The following is a 20,640-nucleotide window of genomic DNA, read 5'->3' as shown; positions in this document are numbered from 1 at the left end:
AGCAAAATAAACTCATGACACTTAACTGAAATTCATACACACACTGATATAAAGGAACAACACATCCTGGTTTTGTTATCTTAATTTACCTCCCAGCAAATACTATCACCATGTCCCAGAACCTAGGTGCATATTAACTCCCTATTTGTCCACTTCTCTCTTTCCAAAATAGAATAGCGTGGTTGAAAGCTTCCCTCTTTCTGATTGCTCCACATGTACGCTCAGTAATCCTGTGTTCATCTCGCAAATGTGGTTAAATTCCAGTATGGGAAAGAAACAGAAGTGTAGTATATCTGTAGAGAGGCAGATAACAGGGTTTCTCCAGCCAAAGCAAGAACTCAGGAGTCAGGCACATTCCAACCCAAATACGAGGCCGAACAGTGAGGGTGAGATTTTTTTCCATCTGCCTTTAAGCAGCTGTGTCACCTTTCCCCAGGGCACTGTGCAGAAGAAGGTTATGTCTGTGTGCCCATTATTAAACATGCAAATGAAAATGTGCAATAATTGTGGATGTGTGAACATGTGCTAGTATAAGTAATAGCTTAACTCCTGTTTTCTTGTTTCCTAGGCTCAGTGTGGCTGCCCTGTGTGATGGGGAAAACAACAAAAAGCTCCTGTGTCAGATTCTCAGGGCTCCTGCTGTAGCTCCATATCCAAATCAGAGGTAAACATTCAAGTGTGGCAGTAAATAGTTGGGAGTAATGTGGTTTTGTCCACTTTACATATTTGTGTTTTAATGTCAGTCTCCTTACCTGAGTTTTTATTTAAGTTTTACAGCAGCAGTGAAAATACAGGTGCAGAAATAGAACATAGGCCCTTCCAGGCTCAGAGACTTTCAGAGAGGCAGAGAGGAGAGCTTTCTTCAAGTTTCTAACTGCGCAAATCATTCTCACCCAAAGATTTTGCCTCAAAGTAGTTGTTTATCAGACTTATTTCTGGTACAATTTTTAGAAGTCTCTGTGCTGTAGTGATTAACAAAATTCCAGGTGCTGATTTTATTAGGTGCAGGACAAATATTGGCAAATGAATCAAAGTACATACCTTTATACACCAAGGCACGTTCTAAACCCAAAGTTTTTGTATAATTAGACTGCAGAGGAAAAAAAGCGCCTTTCATATTCCTTCAGCAAAGGATACATATCTGCTGAAATAATCTGCACTGTTAACCCATGTGCTCAAGGCACCGTCGCTGTGCTATTTCAGAGAGAGGTGCAGGATTTATGTCCTCATACAGTGTAGAAACTGTATGAGATGGAAACATAGGGAAACTGAGGTAAGCCTGAAAGAGAAGTACAACTCGTTGTACAGCTGAAATACATACTGGAAGGGAGATTGATTTCCACAGGTCAGTCTAGACATATTCAAGGGCCAGAAAACAAAAGCTGAAGGAGTAGAGACTTGATATACCAAGGGAAAGCAGCCAAGATGCTCTGGACAGCACATGTACCTAGTGAGAGATGAGCAGGTGTCCCTGTCCATGGCAGAGGGTGGAACGAGATGAACTTTAAGGTGCCTTCACACTTAAACCATTCTGGGATTCTATGATTTTATGATGAATAATGCACTGAGAAGTGCACCAAATTAAAACTGGATAATCCCTGGTGAATTTAATGCTGCAGTTGTTCAAAGCAATAGGTCTGTCCGGATAGACATGTGTTAACAAAACTACCTCTTCCTGACAGCTTCCTAATTAAGAGATTGATGTCAGGATCAAAGGGTTTAATTTGCACATGGCACTACCTTTCATATTTTCTCTCCAGCTAATTCCAAGTGGTCTTGTCGTTTCTGCATCACCAGGTCCTAGATGCCAAACATCATTTTTTGTTAAACTAGTTATTTCTCTGAGGTTTCTGAAGGGAGGTGGATTGGATGTAACCATTTGCAATTTAAACTGTTCATTCAGCAGCCCTCCTGCCTACACTAACCTCCTTCCTTTCTCTAAGCAGATTTGTAGCTCTAAGTCACTGATGTCTGTTAACTCTGAAAGGTGCAGTGCAGGGAACAAAGCAAACTAAAGAAGAAGTACATACCAGTAAAGGATTTCCAAGTGCATCCCATGGTTTTCTTGAGCATTCTGTCCCTCAGGGAAAGGCTTATTTCATTCCAGCCAGTTGACGGTGTTGCACAGGGAGAGAGACTGGCAGGGCTCTGGGATCTGTGTCATTACACACCTTCACACACGCCAAGTGTGCGCTGCTTACGCTGCTTGGTAGAAGACAGGTCATTCTCCCCCACTGTGCAATCCCATTATGGTCTGACTGTCACTCCATCCTTCCTCTTGGGAAGCAGCCAGGATGGCATTACAGGAGTACATTACAGGCTGATGTCTGCCAAGCTCTGGCTCATGAGGGACAAAGGCGTGTGCACAGCAGAGCGCACAGACGCGTTACCTGCAGAATGGGGGTCAGGACTGAGGCCCAGTTATTCAGCATTGCTGAGGTGAGGTTATTTCAGACACAGGTGCCCCCTCTGCTGTGTGGTGCATGTGGCTTGGGGTTAGGAGGGGTTTTTTTTTCAGAAATGGGAATTTGTAACTGTTAGGAAGGAACCTCTGTGCCTTCTTTCACTTTCACTAAATGCATAAAATCTCTATTGACTCATCAATGCAGCTTCAGCGCTGCTGGAATTTGGGACAGTGGCTTGCCATCACTGCAGAACATGACACATATTTATAAATGACTAATTTCCCAGGCAGGCTACCATCATACTCTGATCCTGCACGGGACCTTAGGATGGAATAGACTTCTGTGTTTTCTAGGCCCCTTGGTACAATTTCTGTGTACCTTTGTACACATTATTCAACCTTTTTTTTTCTGTTAGTTTCTATTTATGCTTCCCCTTGTCCATTATTTTCTGTTACACTACTCCCAGGTTATTTCCTTAGTGCTTTTTCTGCAGAAAACTTTATTTGTTGTGTTGCAAAGTTGTCATCCTGCCTTCTATTTAGTCAGCTGTATAAAGCTATTCCCTTTCTTTATGGAAGGCAGACAAGTGCAATGACAGGGGTCTCCCATCACATACTGAGAACACATGTTCCTGCTCCTTCCAGAAAAGATCTAAATGAAACCACACCATGCAGAGACCTAAAAGCAGTAAAAGTCATATAGAAGCAGGAAAAAAAGCACATGATACCATCAAGAGTGTAGTCCTGAGGATCCCTGAGGGAATGGGGGCTATCTGGAAAAGACCTACAGAGCTGTAAGCAAAGAGACATTTTATTTTAGGTATCCTGCTTTCAGGGGGAAAAAAAAATTTCTGCATTTTTGCTAAGAATATAGGATGGTATCCAAGAAACATCTGACTCCACTGCTGATTTCTCCTTCTAAGTGAGGTGATGTAGAAGATGCTGAGCAATAACTCAATCCTGAGATTTCAGATGTGTTTAACCTGGTACACTGAACTCCCTGCATTGTAACTGTGCTGGCTGCTGGAGTGTGTTGGTTAATCATGGCTTAACCTCCCTGCCATCCATTCTAAAGTGCCTCTAGCACAGAAGAAATAGACTCATTTTGCCCCAAATTATCAACTTATTAAATTCTGATGTCCCTGAACAAGAGTATAGCATGTAGGATTATAAAAATTAGTGCCATTTAGAAATAGCCCAAATGACAAACCCAGCAGTTTTCTATGTCTCACATTGACCTGTACCCTAGAAAATGAAGACTGAGAGGCAGGAGACCAGCACTGTATGCATTTATTTGACTTTCCATTTTGAGATGATGCATCAATGATAGCAGTAATCCCCTACTGGCATATCGTGGGCGTACCAAATACTTGAGTAGTAACACTGCTCAGAGGATGGGGGTTACTGAAACAGAGCACAACAATCCCTGGAAAAGATGGGGATTGTTCCGCCCTGTGTTTACTCTGGAAGTCACCATCACCTGGGAGCTCAGGGCGAACTTTCAGTCGATCCTGAAGCCTCACGATCCTGAAGGCTAAATCTGGAGGAACCACCCACACATGAACTAGATTGAACTGCAGCTTCAGCGAGGACAGTCAGACCTAAATTCGCTGGGACAGCTATTCCTCCCTGTGCACGGCCGGCCGTGGTCCCTCCCTGGGCAGCGGTGACATGGACACTGCTGGCCCCACTGCCCCTCCAGAGCCCACTCGTGTGCGTGTGCCTGCGCCCTGCTTCTGCCCTGCTGCCTTCTTGTGGAGATGCACGTTAATCTTGCTCACTTGGTTGGCAGGGAGCAGATAAATTTACCTGTTATTTAAATGGCAAAATCTATTCCACTCTATAGATGTCACTGTGGGTCCCCCACCCTTTATCACTGTGGTGACGTTCCTTGGTCTGGCGGAAGGGAGACGTTGGGATCTCCCGTGTAGCTCAGGGCTGTGGGCTCGAGCAGCCATGAACGCTGTCAGGAGTTGGTTTGGTCCTGGAAATTCCCCCAAGGAAACCCCTCGGTCGGGATCCCGGCCGTGTCACACCGCAGCTGTGCGCTGCCCGCGCTAACGCAGCGGCTACAAACAGCCTTTTCTCCTCAAAGGCTCCTTCGATTTCCCCAGCGCTTCAGTTATCGAGCTGAAATCAAATGATATTCTATGGGGGGGAAAAAAAAAGACTTCGGGGGGACGAAAGAGAGGCTTTCAGTCCGCTGTGCTTGACAATGACCCGGCCGGGAGGGTCCGGCTGTGAAGGCCCCACAGCCCCGGCAGCGCCTGAGTGGGCAGTCTCGCGAGATCCGGCCGGCAGTGCGCGCGGGCGGGGGCGGTGCTGGGCGGGGAGGCGCCATCTTGTTCCTGTGTGAGGCGGCGGGGCTGGGGCAGTGACCGCGGCAGCGCCCGCCGCCAGCCCGGGCCGGCATGGACACCGACTACTACGGCGGCGAGCAGTCAGGTAGGGGCGCGGGGCCGGCGCAGACACCGTGGGCACACGCTCTTACGGCGGGGAGCAGTCAGGCAGGGGCGCGGGGCCGGCACGGGCTCCGTGGACACAGAGTGTTACGGCGGGGAGCAGTCGGGCAGCGGCGCGGGGCCCTGCCGGGGACTTCAACAGCCCCGTGTCTGGGCAGTGTGTCAGTCCCTGCCCGCACGGTATAGATGGTTTTGTGCACTCTTCGGGGGTGCCTGAGGTGGTTTGTTCGGACCTGAGGTTGTTTCCCCTCCGCGTTAGAGCGGGAGCCCGGCCGGCTCATTTAAACGCTGCGAGGTGTCATTGAGTTTTACTTTCTGTTTTTAACTTGGGATAGATGATGGAGGAGCTACTCCAGTGCAAGACGAGCGAGACTCAGGATCTGATGTGGAAGATGAAGGAAATGAGCAGCATTCTGGATCGGAGAACGGAAGTGTAGGGCACCACTCAGAGGTACTACGGGAGCGTTATCTAGATAAAGTTTACTATTCTCTCAGTTCTCTTTTGTTGTTGTTTGAAGAGGCATTCTCTCTTAACCCAGACATTCATGTTTTATTCGCTTCTTAAGGGTCCCATCTGGCAAAACTTTACCTCCAGAAAAAAAGTTGGATAATCTCTAAACCAGTTTATAGAATAGGGTCTTTTTTCATTCTTCTTAATTGTTGTAATGGCATGCACTGTTTTGAACTTGAATAGTTTGATATTGTTATACTCAACTGCACGAAGATAACATTTTTGGGTTTGAAATTCTGAGCCATGGATTACGAGGAATTGGAAGGTGTACCTGAAATTCCACACAGTAATGTAAAACCACACGTTTTGGAGACGTGGATTTCCGTGCCAGAGAGTCAGTGCTCTCCCAGCTTGCATCTCAGAGGGGGTCACTGACTCTCAGGCCTATTTTGTGCTGATTTTGCCCTTGTCGTTCCCAAGACAGCAGGTTAAAGGTGCACGTGGAGCAGGTTAAATGGGACCTATTCTTGCTCTGAAGAGGCTCTCACTTGAAGAAGCGTTCACTCTGCAGAGCCTTTGGTCCAGGGTTGTGTCTGAGGGAGAGTCACTTCATTTGTGGATTGACTGTTTTAGTTGAGAAGAGGTTCTGATAAAAGTGAAGGTTACCTTTAGATTTCTAAGACAGTGTGGTAGTTAAGATTATTTTTAAAGAACTTTTTGTGATTCACAATTGAGCTACATCAAGTCTTAGTAAGAAGGAATAGTTTTGGCCTGTGAACTGATGTCTTTTGACAGCAAAGTTAGGGAGAACTTTTTGATACTCCCAAAGCCTGTAATCAAAGTTTCTTGTGTTCTGCATATTTTGTTGCATTTTATGTAAAGATTAGGATTTACTCTGATTAGGTTTGCGGTGTTATACATTTTAGAAGTTGCTTAAAATGGGACATAGGGTGATGTGTCAGAAGGCTTGACTCCACTGCAGTCCTTTTCTTTTCCTCCTGGCCTTTATTGAATTCATACTTCTCTCTGAGTTAGAGACTAGATGAAGGTTTTGTATTTGGATAAAATGAAAGTTCTTTCCATGTATTTGAACCTGAGTGTAAACCACATTTAGAGTTTAGTTCTTTTTGAAAGGTGTTGATATTCCCAGTGGAAGAACAGATTTGGTGTGAGGCAGCACCTCCCACTGTGGGAGCACGGGAGGAGTAACTGTCTGTCAGAGGGCTTTAGTACTTCTGCTTTAATGAAAAATAACAACTGCATGGAGAGTCATGGTGCTGCTACAGTAATATTAAACCTTTTCTGCTGTGTACAAAAGCTTGATCGGGAGATTTAAATTTTACTTACTGCGGCAAAGTAACTTGCAATCTCTCCAAAAGAAGAGATAGTTGACTATTGTTAAAATCTACAGCGTGTCTCTTTCAGATATAAGTAACTGGAAAGTACCTGTTACTGTTAACTGATCCTCTTCATGTGCTGAGTTACTTTAAGGGCTCTGTTCTTGCTAGCTGTTGAATATTCCTTAGGAATACTTCAGAAAATCCATCTTCAAAAAAAAAAAAAAATCCAAGTTAAACTAGGTTTCTGTCCAATAGAGATGTGAACCTTCAAGCTTTAATGCTTTATTTGCTTCACTTCAAATCAACCATCTGAATATTTTGTTTTGTTGTTAAGTCTTAATTCTTAGCTTTCCCTCCATGGAGTTCTTTGTGCACTCCAAAGGCAATGATGTGGAGCAGCTCTCTCTGAAAGGAGTAGCTTTCAGTTATCTGTCATATTATTTACCCTAAATATTCTCTCATTCTCTTAATTCCCATCAAGTTTAGGAGCATGTGGGAGGAATGACACTCGAAGGTAATAAAACCTTTGAGACAGCCTCATCAGTTAAGTCTGTTTAATTACTATTTCGTCTCTAATTTAGAACTCAGATGTAAAGAACTGAAGTTTTAAAATTTCAAACTTCTCTTTCAGGTTCTTAACTTTAAAGAAAAGGGGAATCCTGAGGAATTACTTATGTAGGTCTCAGGTATGTGGGTTTTTCTTTTCCACAATTCTTTTCTGGCTTTCCTTCCCCCAATCCTACTTTATCTATAAATGTTCTTCTTGATGTCCTTACTGATTCTGCTTTAGGCAATTAGAACTGGATAACACATAGTTTTAGTACAGTAATGAATCTGAAATCACGTTTACAGTGTTTGTACAAGTCAGGCTTATATGGAAATCTGTAATGACTTAACTTCTACATTTCCAAGTGGCTGCTGTTCCAGGGATTGAGTTCTGGTTTGACTGTGACTGTTAACAAACACACACAAATATCTGACACTCCTGAGAAAGGAGGAACGTGCTGATCTGCCTATGATGGTTATGGAGGTCTTAGTTCAACACTTGGCATTCATGAGATTGTAGTGGATGGGTCAATTTTGTAGAACTTAACAAATTATCAAAGAAATAGCTCTTAAAAGTGGCTGCATGTTTCTCCAATAAACTACCTGCTGGCTGAAATTTTTTATTTAGAAGGATAACACTGTAAATTTGATTTTTGATGTATTCCTTATTCTATACTGTACTAAAGCGTCATGTTACAGAATTCTTTCAGTTAAAAAAACAAAACTAAGGACATCTCAATTAAAATGTTTATAGATAAAGAGGAGGAAGAAAAGAAAGTAAAGGAATTAGAGAAAAATGCAGTAGCAGTTACCTGAGACCTACTTGATTTTGGGGATGTCTGATCTTTTATTTTAATTATTTGGAAAAGGAAAACTAGAAAACTCCAAAATTACGTACTTGATTTCTTTGAAAACACTTTTTTAGAGACGACCTAGTAAATTAAAACATGAGAGGAGAAGCCTATCAAACACATCCAGTCGCATTTAGCCATTTTACTGTGAAGATGCATGCACTTTTGATATCAGTTCTATTCCAAAATATTCCGAGTGGTTAATTGTCTGCAGGAGCCTTTTGCACTGCTGGCTGTGGGCAGGGCCTGGCTGTGCTGGGGCTCAGCTCTGCTCCAGGAGGTGCTGGGTCTGAGGCTGTCTCATCTCTGCAGGGCTTGCTGAGCTCGCTGGTAGAGGGGGTGCTGCTTGGGGTAGCCTTTCTTGGGGAGCCTCCCACAGGCAGGGCTGGAGCAGGTGGTGCCGGTGAGCCCAGCGAGGGCAGGGACACCCCTGTTACCTCAGGTGTGGCTTCGCTGCTGCAACCACTGTGTGTTCGCTGTCTCAAGTGCTTCAGTAACAGTGCTCTGTGATTATAATGTCTTCTTACAAAGTCTTTGTGATTTAGTAATTTAATCTGAACAGGTGGTTATGTAACCTGCAGCCACACTTCTGACCTTAGAAATGTCAAGAATCTTTACTGATTCCAGTTGCTTTTAGTTTTGTTTAGTTTTTCACAAGGAACCTCTGAACTGGCAGTAAGGAAGGTGATGAGCCTAATAGCTTTAACAAGGGTATTTGAATTAATTTCTTTGGGTTTGTGTAGCAAAGTGTCTTATTTCTGCTTACGTAAGTATCAGTACTATTCAGCATTCACCATCTGACATTGAGGGAAGACAGACAAACCCACCAAAATTAAATAGTAGGCAAACAAGGATTAAAGAATTTTTGTTACTATAGACACCAATTTTAGTGTAAATCTCTGCATTTCAGTACTTCTTAGTGACTTTATCTGTAACTGCTGTGAAATCTTGAGTTTCCTGTTCTATTTCCAGCTGCAATTTTCTTTAATCTCATGTAATAGTCAGGGAAAATCTGTCACATATACCTGTGGTTGGTTTATGTGGGAGATACTAAGCAGGAGAGAGCAGTCAAAGTGGTTTTTTGGTAAGGGAATAAAAGTTGTAAATAAAATCCTGTAACAAGCTGAGAATTGAGTGTGTATGGTCATCCTCAGTTCTGTAACTTCTTAGTCTTCTTATTTAATTATTTAAAATTCCAAATTCAGGTTTTAACAGAACCATGTTTCCTTGCTGTGAGGAGAAAAGAGAAGTACTGGATAATACCAGCAGGATCCAGAAGATGCCTCGCTGTAGAGACAGGAACAAGGAGCAAGAGAAACAACTCAGATTGTCCCAGCAGCTGTTTGTAGTTAGCATTAAGTCACATGGAAATGGTGAAGTGGTATTTGAAGTGCATGTTTTAAAATTGCACAGCCCTGGGGTTTTTTCACTGTGCAGTAACTTTGTTAGTCACTTTGCAGTAATTCAGAAGATCTTTGTCAAGTGCAAGCCGAGGGAATAAAGGCATAAGGTCCAGTCTTAAAAAGCAGTGCTGTTTGCCACTTGGAATAGTACTGGAGGGAGTAGTTCCTAAAAGCAATTAAAATTAGTTTTATTTAGAACTCCTCCTGAATCATGCATTTTGAAGATTAGTAGTGTTGTTTGTTTTAGGATAGCTACACCTGCATTATTTTGTATGGCTCTGAACTTGAGAGTTGAATGACTGCAGAAAATAAAAGTAGACAGAAAGTCTGTTTCCAGGGAAATTAACTTACAGACAAAAAAGAGTTGGAAACCACGGGACATACAGGTCTTAAAGAGGACAATAAAAACTCAGTTTTCTCCAAGTGGAAGGAGTTCATAGCTGGGACAAAATCAGCCCTGAGGAGTTGAGTTTGGTGCAGAAGAGAAGTTCCTAGTACAATATTGTTGTTTTCAGCTGAAAAGAGGATTATGGTGACAGTGGCTGTGAGGGGTGTGCTGGGTTAATGGATTGAGTGTCCAAGAGCCTAATTCGGATTCTCAGGTAAATGCAAGGGAGATTTTTTTCCAAGTAGAAATTAGATGTTGTAGGAAAGATAAAAGGCAGTGTTGTCAGTAGTTAGACTTGACAAGGTGGCTTGTGAAAGGTTCTTCCAAAAATGGAACCCCGTGGCTCAGTACTTTGTGCTGTGTAGAAAAGACAAAGGATTGTGTTTCAGTTCTCAAGTTCTCAGATGGGTGTCTGTGTGGGGTTTATCTCCAGTGTGTGTGGATAAGCATGGGAGCTGTCAGCTTAAGGGAGATGAGTGTCACATCTGTTCTTACATTCCTACACATTGAAACACAAAACTTGCTAACAATAATACTCTGAAAGGTCTGACTAAAACTTTATTCCCAGGTTATGGTAGGCTTTTGGTCATGACTTGTTCTTAAATAGGTTTCCTGGGCAAAGAAGGAACAGGCACGAGCTCTCTTAAGCTTCACTTGAAGCATTATGCACGTGCAGCTTCAGTAAAATGTATTTCATGCAGAAAATATCTGCTTGAGATCTTTAGGAAAATAAAATGACAAGTGCAAGGTAGTTTCTTGCTTTGTTACAGAGGATTTGAACTAAACCATTTTGAATGCCCGACCTCTTAAAATAAAGGTACCTTTACCCTTGAGGAACTGCACCCCTCTTGGACATGTTTAAGTGTTTTTTAAATTCTGGTACCAGTTCGAAAAGAAGATTGAACTGCAGAGTAGACATACATCTATTGATACCTTAATGTTTTTCTTGATCTGAAGTATTTGATACTATTTGGTGCAAATTGTCTAATTATTTCTGTGTAGAAAGTATTTTAGTTTGCAATATCTTGGAGGAAGGACAAGCAAAATTCAGAACATCTTTTCTGTACTTTTTAAGGTGTTTTTGCTTAGTTGCCTGAGATTGTTTTTCTGTTTCAGAATGAACACAGCGATGGAGAAGATGATGGGCAAGTGGGAGAGCCTCATATGACAGACTCTGAAAATGAAGACATCCCAAGGCAAAAGGACAGTGATTCAGATAACGAGGAGCCTCCAAATCACAATGTCAGTGATTCAGACAACGAAGCAGCTCATGGAGGCAAAGACAGTGACTCTGAGACTGAGGACCATCCAAACCGGCACTTAAGTGACTCTGAAAACGAGGAGGCCTTAAATCATCGAGCGAGTGACTCTGATAATGGAGAACCTCCCCGGGATCCCAGCAGTGATTTTGAGAACGAGGAATCACACAAGCAGCCTGGCAGCGACTCGGAGAGCGAGGAGCTCCAGAAGCAGCCGGGCAGCGACTCGGAGAGCGAGGATGTCGCCAGGCACAAACAGATAGAGTCTGAGGAGAGCGATGGGGAGGACAGGAAGGAGGAGGTGCAGAATGACTCTCATCACTCAGATAATGAGAATGCACGGGAAGGATTTCAGGGCTCTGACAGTGAAGATGAAGCTCCTACGAGACGTAAAATATCGGACAGTGATGAAGATGAGAAAGAGGAGGAGAAGACAGTGAAGAGGAAAACAGCCATACTGTCTGACAGTGAGGATGACAGCGAGAAAACACGTAAGGAGCTATACTGTAAAATGCTGTGACAGGCAGCGGTGTGGAAGCAAATTCACTGTGTTCGGGTGCATAAAGCATCTAAGTGAGAAACCATAAATCAGGTTTGGTTTCAGAGCAAAACTGCATTTGTAGAGGCTGTTGGTCTGACTGCTTCACTGTGTGAACATCTATCTAATACTTCTGAATAATAAGTAGGTGTAACAGAAGAGAAGACAGTAGTGGTCTTTGCTTTATATTGGCTTTGGTTGTCATGATAGTTTATTTCTCTACTTTGTTGCTCTCTCTCTCTCTAGTCTTTTTCCTGTGGATTTTTTTTTTTATTATCATGTACTGGGGGTGAGAGTCAGATTTGAAATTACAATTTTTTTTTTATGGATAGATTTGGATCTTTTACGGATAGATAGGTAGATCCAGTTGCTGATTTTAATTAAAGAGAGTTTAGAATTGATATGCCTTTAAGAAATGGCAATGATTTTGTGTAGGAGAACTAGTCAGGGAGTAGTTTTTTGAGAGTACCAGTTGTGTCCTCTGTTACTGGGACATGTAGTAATGCTCCTCTCTGCTGGCAGCTGCAAAAAAGGTACGAATCCTTTCTGATGTGGAAGAATCAGATAGTGATGCTGCTTCAGAGAAGTCTGACAAAAGGAAGAAAAACATTGTGTCGGATAGTGAAGAGGAAGAAGAAGAAGAAAGAAAAGAGAATGCTGGGAAGAAGAAAGAAGAGAAAGATCTGTTTGGCAGTGACAGTGAATCTGGAAATGAACAAGAGTAAGTGCTTCTGGGATTATGAATTCTTTTAGGGTGGCAGGTAGTGGGAGTGATGTTGAATGGAGAATGGATGAATCTCAACCAGAGAATGACTGTGCACCTTCATTGGTGGTGTGAACAGGAAGGTCAGTAGTAGGAGGCAGAGAAAAAGGGGGATCAGTTGTTGGAGATCTTGCAGAAAAGGCACATCTCACTATTGCCATCCAGGTAGCTAAATGTTGCTGTTACCTCCACAGGAACCTGATTGCAGATATATTTGGAGAATCTGGTGATGAGGAAGAGGAGGAATTTACAGTAAGTGTTATTGTGGATGTCTCCTATTCACTTACTAGATCTGATCTTGAAGGGGGAAATGCTTATGCTGTACAAGATCAGCTTTGTATCTGCTGAATTCACTGTGGGGTAGTCTTGGGGTTAAATAATATTTACAGCTCTTCTGCTGGGAGAGATGTTGGTCTGACAGTCAGGTGGAATTGCTCTTCTTTCTAGACCCTCTGCAGACTTGCATGAAGCTTTTTGAGTGTCGGTGTGTCAGGTGCCTGAGTGGATGTTCAGTCTTAATCCATAAACTGAGTTGCACTGTCTTTACCCATCAGGGTTTTAACCAGGAGGATCTGGAGGAAGAGAAAGGTGATGGAGACACGAAGGAGACAGCAGATGAATCAGACTCTGACGATAACATCAAAAGAGGGAAGCAGTAAGTCAGTGTGTTACATACTCATTTGTTAATGCAAGATTTTGGTGAAAGGACTTCTCCAAAGACTGGCTGGAATTCTTAGCTTAGAAAGGCCTGGACTGTATTTCTGCAGTGTTCTCCTGAACTAGGACAAGGTCTGTCCCAGCTTGTGCAGTTTGGTCAGTGGCAGTCCATAGCAGGTTACTTGTCCTGTTGCTTCAGAGAACGGGATTTCGTAGCTCACATCAGAACCTCAGTGAAATCAATTTCTAATCAAACAAGCATTAGCAGTTCAGCACTGGGGTCATAGGTGTGTTTTCTCTGCTGGTGCAAGACTTGCCATCAGCATGTTTTCAGTTTCCTTTCTGACTGCTCCAGTAGCACCAGAGCAGTGTATGGCAGGTGCAGGAAAGCTAAATGTTTCTCAGCTGCAGTGACAGCCTGAGGACATTTTGAACCCTGAATATTACATGTGTGCACATGTTGGCTGTTGCAGCAGGGCCAAGGGCATCTTGGAGCCATTGGAGCCCTTGACTAATTTTCCATTTTGCATACTGAGGATAACTAATTATCTCACGGGGACCTTGAGACGTAGTGTTTGTACATGGTGGAAACACAAAATCATCCAACTCTCTCGTATTTCAGCATGGACTTCATGTCAGATTTTGACATGATGCTGCAGCGGAAGAAGAGCATGAGTGGCAAGCGCCGGCGGAACCGCGACGGGGGAACCTTCATCAGTGACGCAGATGATGTGGTCAGTGCCATGATTGTCAAGATGAATGAAGCTGCTGAGGTGAGTTCCCCAGGCTCCTTAAAATTCAGCTCCATTCTAAGGGAAAACAATGTGGTCAGTAAGGTACAAAAGTCCGGCCTGTATTTAGGAGGAATGATCTGTATGCATTGAAAGCTTTCAATATCCATATAACTGTTTAAAAGTTATTTTACTGTTCTGAATTAAAACACTTATTCTGTTGAAATTTTGAGAGAATACTAATTTAAAAAATTAAAATTAGTTAATTGCTCAAATTTGCTCAGCTGAGATCAGCTGTTCCATGTAAAGGATATATATATATATATATACATGCTCTATAAACTATATACCAGTGTATCAAACACTGAGAAAGGGACAGTGCATTAATTTCACTTTATAATTACTGGCTTATATTGTACTTTGGTTATTTTTTCCTGAGAAGACCCCTTTTCTAAACTGAGTAGCAGTGCTGTGGTAAATGACAGAGCAACAGAATCGTGGGAAGTTCTGCCTTGGCAACCTACCACTGTCAAGGAGAAATGTTTAATATGTTACTGTGCAAGATTTACTGGGGTCTTGCTATCTGTCAGGTACCTGTCTTCTGTTATTTTGTTGAGTAGCAATCAAATGAACAAACAGCACAATGAAACACATTAAAATCGATTTGGGGGGCATATAAGAACCTGAGAAAGAGGAAGTTCATAAATAGCAATAACAAAAACATCTTCCTGGGAACAAGATTAGAAGGATAATGAGTTCAGGGAGACAGGGAGAGTGAGAAAGCAATATGGGAGATAACTCAGACTTCCTTGGTCTTGACAAGAAAGTCTTTCTTGGACAAGATGACAGCCAGATGTCTCAAATGGGGCGGTACAGTTTGAAATACTGGAGCATGAAGAGGGGAAGAAACTCAGAAGATTCTCCTTCCCTGCAATAAAAAAAACATTGTACAGAAAGAGACTTCAGTGGATTCAGATGAGTGGAAAGGAATTACCACAGCAATTGCAGTGGGTGTTTCAGATATGAGAGCCAAGTACTGAACAGATAGTGGCAGTAATGCCTTGGATGAAAGTAATTTTAAAACCCACAGCTGAAGTGAATATAGGTGTTCTCCCTTCCTGCTGTTCTGTTTTTCAGGTGAGGTTTTACTAACTAAGGTGTTGAGGTTATCTCTGCGTAGCGTGGAGGACTCTGCAGACCTCCAGTTATTGCAGTCCAAAGTCATGAAGTGGGAAAAAAAATGTAAATTTAGGGGGGCACTCTTAATGTGATGCTTTTGAGGAAAATGTTGACTAACGTGTGATTAACTTCTGCTGATTCTTCAACTCCCTACAGGAGGATCGACAGCTGAATACACAAAAGAAACCAGCACTAAAGAAATTAACTTTGCTACCAACTGTAGTTATGCATCTTAAAAAGTGAGTTGTTATTCTTCTGGTTAATTATAACCTTGGGGAATATTCAGAATTTGTTAGATTTCATGGAGTGATACAGCAGCTCTACAGAATGTGCAGTAAAGCACTTCTTATTCTTCCAAGTAGATGTTGAAGCTAGGTGACCTCAAAAACCTAAACTTTTATATGTAATTTTGCCTGTTAATTTAACATGAAACAAACTCAAGTATGCACTATTTGGCTTAAGGAACACATCACATCTTAAGATTTTTTTATATTACATAACTCTGGGGCTTCTCTTTAAACTTTCTAGGCAGGACCTCAAAGAAACTTTCATCGATAGTGGTGTAATGTCTGCCATCAAAGAGTGGCTTTCTCCTCTTCCAGACCGAAGTCTGCCAGCACTAAAGATACGGGAGGAGCTCCTGAAGATCCTGCAAGAGGTTTGGAACTGACTTTTAATATTTGATTCATGGCATCTCCATGGTTTTATGGTCACGTTCTTTAAGGAAATGTTTGGTGATAAATGAACTGCAGCTGCTCCCAATGGGCTGTGCAGTGAAACACCCAGGGAAGCAAACTGCAGAACAGATGGGTTTGTAGAAAAGAATTCAGATGGTTTGGCCCTGCCTGCCTGTTTCAGGTTTACATGCAAAGTTCAGTGAAGAGTCATTTGCTACGTTTCCCTGAAGTTTTTTCTCTCCTGGTCTGTTCTCTTTTGTGCCCAGGAAGGCCCATCACACTCTGTGTAGGCTGTCAGTGTCTGTAGCCAAGCTGATTGCCTGAGTGCTTTTGCCTCCTAACTTGTTATTTTTATAGAATGAATGCTTTGAAGGGAGTAACTCAGTTTGGGGTAGTGGGAGCTAAAGAGCAGTTGGAGTGAAAAGTTCTGGAAACGTACTTCATTTTGTGTATGAACCCAAGAACGTTAAAGCAAATTCTGGTTTTTGGTGTTTGACACTGTAAACAATTTCTAGTGGGACAATGAGATTAATTTTTTGAGCTTATTGTGAAGGTGAGTTTTGGTCTTTTTGTGAAGTTCAGTGATGCCAATAATGTTCAGACATAATTTCTTGCTGTTTTCTGACTCTTCCTACGCTGCAGCTGCCCAGCGTGAGCCAAGAGACGCTGAAGCACAGTGGGATTGGCCGGGCTGTGATGTATCTCTACAAACACCCCAAAGAGTCGAGACCGAACAAGGACATGGCAGGGAAACTGATCAGTACGTGGACCTGCCTTCACCTTGTGTTGCTGAGATTCCACTCAGAATGGAATCTCTGTATCAGTCTCTACTGCACACTTTTTGCTGTTGTCTGTAGTGGAATTAATTCTGCCACGCAGGAACCTCACTGATCTGTTCCATCACTTTGTAGAGCTCTTAACAAACACGGTTACATGAAGTTCAGCATTCACCTTGCCCTGTTTATTTCATTCTAGTCCTAAATCAGATGGCATTTATTTGCCCCAGTCCCCTCTTGTTGTCCAGACCCTCATGTATGTGCTGCAAAGGCAGGAAGGTGCTGCCAGAGAACTGTTTATTTCATGGACTTTAGAGAGGACTTGGCTGACTGAAAGCGTACTACTCAACCAGCTGTACTCCATATGGAGTGCATTCCATCTGGAGGGGCTGCAGACTGAGATGAACTGGCATTCTTTAGGAACTCTTCTGCACATTTCTAAAACAGCATCTTGATGTGCAGGAGCTCCTGACACTGAGTATTCTGAGAGCTCAGAGGGATTCCAAAAGAGCAGGAACAGCAACACTGTCCCCAGGGCTGGATTTCCAGGAAGTATTAAGGGCTCAAATCATTTGGTTGGTTGAAAGGAAGCACAAATACTTGCCGTAAACTTTAAAAGCTGTACTTGGATCACCAGAATGGTTTGAGAGAAACTTCAGAGGCCTGGCTGTTGTGTTAACCAATTACTTTCTTAATAGATGAATGGTCTCGACCCATCTTTGGCCTTACCTCAAACTACAAAGGCATGACCAGAGAAGAGAGGGAACAGAGAGATTTGGAACAGATGCCTCATCGAAGGAAACTGAGCAGGTAGGAGTAGCAGGCAGAAACACAAAATCCTTCTTCTAGGATTCCATCAAGAAAAATGTTGTGTAAATATTAAGGAAATAAAAGGATAGGAAGTTACGACCTCTCTTTCCTTTTACCACACTTTTTGGTGTTTTGGTTTGGTTTGTGTTTTTTCTTTTTTTTTTTAAATTTCTGCCTTTTTCTGCCTAAAAACACCTGTTTTTCGTGCAGCTCTGGTGGTCAGACTCCCCGCAGGGACCTGGAGAAAGTGCTAACTGGAGAGGAAAAGTAAGTTGGGATTTTTATTTTTTTTTTAAATTGCTTTAAGTATTTTGGTGATACTACCAGTATGGAAACTGTGTAGAGGTTTTAGAGGCAGTGGTATGCAGTGCGTTTCAGAGGAGAACACACTAATTGCCGTAGTTCTTTCTGGATAAGATTTGTCCATAAGTCCCATCCTTTGTTTCTGCAGGGCTCTGAGGCCCGGGGACCCCGGGTTCTGTGCCCGTGCGAGGGTGCCCATGCCCTCCAACAAGGACTACGTGGTCAGGCCAAAGTGGAACGTGGAGATGGAGTCCTCCAGGGTAAGCACTGCCACTCTCCTGGTGACTGTCCTAAGCCTGGGGATCTGTCACTATTGCCGTGGTTACTGCACAGCAGGGCAGTTCTTTTAAGGGGCTCTTCTAATGGGAGTAGACAGTCTGTCAGGTGGGCTGTTCTAAGCTCATCAGATGCTTTCACTCAGGTTTCATTGCTTCTCTAACAAAAAGAGATTTTTGAGATAACTGTTCTAGAGTTTCTCTCTTGGCTGAGAATCTGACCACAGGCCTCTTCCTTTAGAGCATTTTGACCTAAACCTGCAGTTCAGTACCTGAGTCACTGCACTGATATTTTTATATCTCTCCCCAGAACATTATCATGTTCTGATAATATTCCAGTTTGGGAAACCTTTGAGGTTTTGGTAAACTTGAATGGCTTCAGTGGAGGCCTTTGTGTTGCTTTCTGTGGTTCATCCACCTACCTTGTACAGTTTCATTTAAAAAGGGGCGTTCGTGGTAGAGTTTGTGTAAATGGAAGAAGTAACAATTGCTGTGCTTGCTGCTGTTCTCTCTCCTTCTGTGCATTAATTGAGATGTTGTTTCTAGCCCGGGACTATTAAGAGAGGTATTAGTCGCTTGGAAAAGCACAAGAGACGGTTTGCTGAACAGAAACGACTCAGCAAAGTGCATCGGGCCATCAAGTTCAGCATTGAAGGCAACAGGATGCCCCTGTAGCCATGCCACTGCCTTCCCAAGTTGGAGAGGTATCCCTCGAGGGAGGTGTGAACAGTGCATGTGCTTCAGCTGTTGGCAGTTTGCACATGCAGGACAGCAGTGTGTACACCCTAACCTAAACCTGGAAAACTCTCCTTGTATTCTCTCGTGTCTGTACCGTGACCTACAAGGCAGCTTGTACAGGAGAAAACAGGCTGTAGCACCTAACTAACACCTGCCTGCACAGCTTCAGGGTACCCAAATGACACGTGTCCAGTGAAAACACCTGTGCTCAGAACCAGCTTTGCACCACCTGTGGTTTTGAGTGCTGTTCTGACACAACTGGGTTTTCCAGGTTTACCTGAGCCGACACATGGGAATTCTTAGCCCTTGGTACAGAGCCTCGTGTCACTGCACACCAGTGTCTGTGGCTGATCTTTGAGGGGGGCACAGGGAGGTGTTTTTCACACCTCTTTCAAGGAAGTAGAGTGATGTGATAGTGTGAAGAGACTTCAGGAGTGGTTGATGGGAGGCAGACAATGAGACCAGGGGAAGAAACCCCCCACTGTGAGTGTGGGGTGGGAGAACGTGCATCAGTGTGGGAGTTGTGACAATTCCTGGTCTGCATTTCAGTGCTGTGAGCAGGGCTGCCACAAGCTAACAGTGACAGGAAGAGGTGAGCACAAGTGATAGACAACTATTGAGTTTAAGCTTCATATTTATTTGTTTTTAAAAAAATATTTTCTTAAAAATCACTGTGAAACTTCAACTATAATTTCAATGAATAGTGAACAGTTTTATGAATAAAGTTTATTTAAAATCAGTGTGTCAGGAGCACCTTCCTCAGCAATGGGAACAAGTTTCTAGGATGTGTTTTGTCAGATACTATGTAGCATGTTTTGGATATCTCTGTTTCTCCTAAACTTAAAGGTGTGGTGGTTCCATCGTTTACTGTTTCTGTTACCTAGTTAGGGGAAATTGCCTTCTAGGAAGTACGGGCTGTGGCTTGGAAGGTCCTTGCTGTCTGTCTTCGGTGATGTTTTGTTACAACATCACTGTATTTAATCTGGGCAGAACAACTGCTGCACTGCCTGCTTTTCCCTCGCAGTTCGAATACAGAGATGAAATGCAGTAACTTCTAAGAGCTCGTATGGTCAGCTTAGCATTTCTCTGGCTTCTCCCTGCACACTTTTCCCAATAATCTCTTGCTTTATAAGGACTAATCCATGACCTTTAAAATAAATGGCAGTTTGGAAATGCTGTGTCAGCCTCAGTCACGGTGTATCCGTGTCTGAGCTCCCCCAGGAAACCCTTGTGGGTGACACCTGTGCACTGTGGTTCTGGCACACCTCCAACCAGTAGATAGAAAACTTCCACACTGTACCCAGCAAAGGGGGTGATGGCTGAGTGCCCTCTGCCTCCACACGGGCCATGCTGTCCTCGGGGCAGAGCAGATTCACCAGCCAGAGCCAGCTGTGACCTCGCATGCGCCGCTTGCCTTGGACCTCTGGGACGTCTGCTTTTTTTTCAGTGGTAATTATTAGTTTTATTTTTTAAGTTCCAGGGAACCTCTAAGAAAGGGGTGAGTCGACTGGACAAACAGATGCGGAAATTCACAGATATCAGGAAAAAAAGCAGATCGGCCCATGCAGTGAAAATCAGCATTGAGGGTAATAAGATGCCATTGTGACCCTTCACAGAATACCCCATGAGCTCTGCTGTAAGACAGTGTACCCACAGACTCTTTGGAAACCTTTAAATTTTTTACAACTTGTTTGGGTTTTTTTTAGTGAATCTTTAAACTGTTGGTTCAGGTTCTGGTAGAAGATGTTTCTGAGGACTGTGAATATGAAGACTTCTTTCTCCTGATTGTATTTAAACTGGCCCTATCATGTCCATTGTACAGATCATGTATTTGTTGTATTGCAACACTTTAGACAATAAAACATCTTCTGTTTTTTTGGGCTGCTTGATTACTCAGGGCAAGGCATGCACAGACCACCTTGGATGTGGAAAAGCAGTGGTTTATTTATCAATTATTATGTCTTTGGAGATTTACATGTATTGCTTTTGAGTAGAAATATTGACCATTATCCACACAAAGGGTTTTATTGTTCATGAAGACTGATGTAAAGGTCAGGAAAGCCCAGCAGGCCAACCACTAAAAATTACA

At 43.0% G+C, this 20,640-nt stretch overlaps 2 protein-coding genes across 5 annotated transcripts in view; one reads left to right on the top strand and one right to left on the bottom strand.

Moving 5' to 3' along the window:
- Window positions 1-2,469, bottom strand: part of MYO7B (myosin VIIB) — a 50,941-nt gene extending 48,472 nt beyond the window's left edge. The window contains exon 1 of the mRNA XM_027878380.1: window positions 2,031-2,469. The gene's annotated coding sequence lies outside the window, so the exon portion shown is untranslated. The remainder of the gene's footprint in view (window positions 1-2,030) is intronic.
- On the top strand, window positions 592-20,431 carry IWS1 (IWS1, SUPT6H interacting protein). Of its 4 annotated transcripts, XM_027878387.1 has the most exons (16): window positions 4,729-4,849; window positions 5,202-5,317; window positions 7,144-7,205; window positions 7,289-7,343; window positions 10,962-11,595; window positions 12,165-12,363; window positions 12,600-12,657; window positions 12,960-13,060; window positions 13,685-13,835; window positions 15,129-15,211; window positions 15,501-15,630; window positions 16,292-16,409; window positions 17,124-17,235; window positions 17,446-17,502; window positions 17,687-17,798; window positions 20,026-20,431. In XM_027878387.1, the coding sequence occupies exons 1-16, from the start codon at window positions 4,816-4,818 to the stop codon at window positions 20,155-20,157; spliced, it is 2,154 nt and encodes a 717-aa protein (XP_027734188.1). In that variant the 5' UTR covers window positions 4,729-4,815; the 3' UTR covers window positions 20,158-20,431. The 4 variants fall into 4 exon arrangements, with proteins under 4 accessions (XP_027734187.1, XP_027734188.1, XP_027734186.1 ...); XM_027878385.1 differs by lacking the exons at window positions 7,144-7,205; window positions 7,289-7,343 and adding an exon at window positions 18,360-18,517; XM_027878384.1 differs by lacking the exons at window positions 7,144-7,205; window positions 7,289-7,343.
- Window positions 20,432-20,640: the final 209 nt, after the last annotated feature.

Source organism: Empidonax traillii, unplaced genomic scaffold, assembly GCF_003031625.1.
Source record: "Empidonax traillii isolate 1590-97213 ecotype Southwest subspecies unplaced genomic scaffold, ASM303162v1 scaffold40:size2234952, whole genome shotgun sequence".
NCBI lineage: Eukaryota > Metazoa > Chordata > Aves > Passeriformes > Tyrannidae > Empidonax > Empidonax traillii.
The sequence above is the reverse complement of the archived record's forward strand: the minus strand, read 5'-3'. Positions and strand labels throughout refer to the sequence as shown.

Excerpts from the sequence above, each read along its gene's own strand:
- IWS1 (XM_027878387.1), top strand. The coding sequence starts at position 4,816 with ATGGACACCGACTACTACGGCGGCGAGCAGTCAG. Across the intron at positions 13,061-13,684 it reads AACATCAAAAGAGGGAAGCA|CATGGACTTCATGTCAGATT; the intron begins GTAAGTCAGTGT and ends CTCGTATTTCAG. Across the intron at positions 17,799-20,025 it reads TGGAGATGGAGTCCTCCAGG|TTCCAGGGAACCTCTAAGAA; the intron begins GTAAGCACTGCC and ends TTATTTTTTAAG.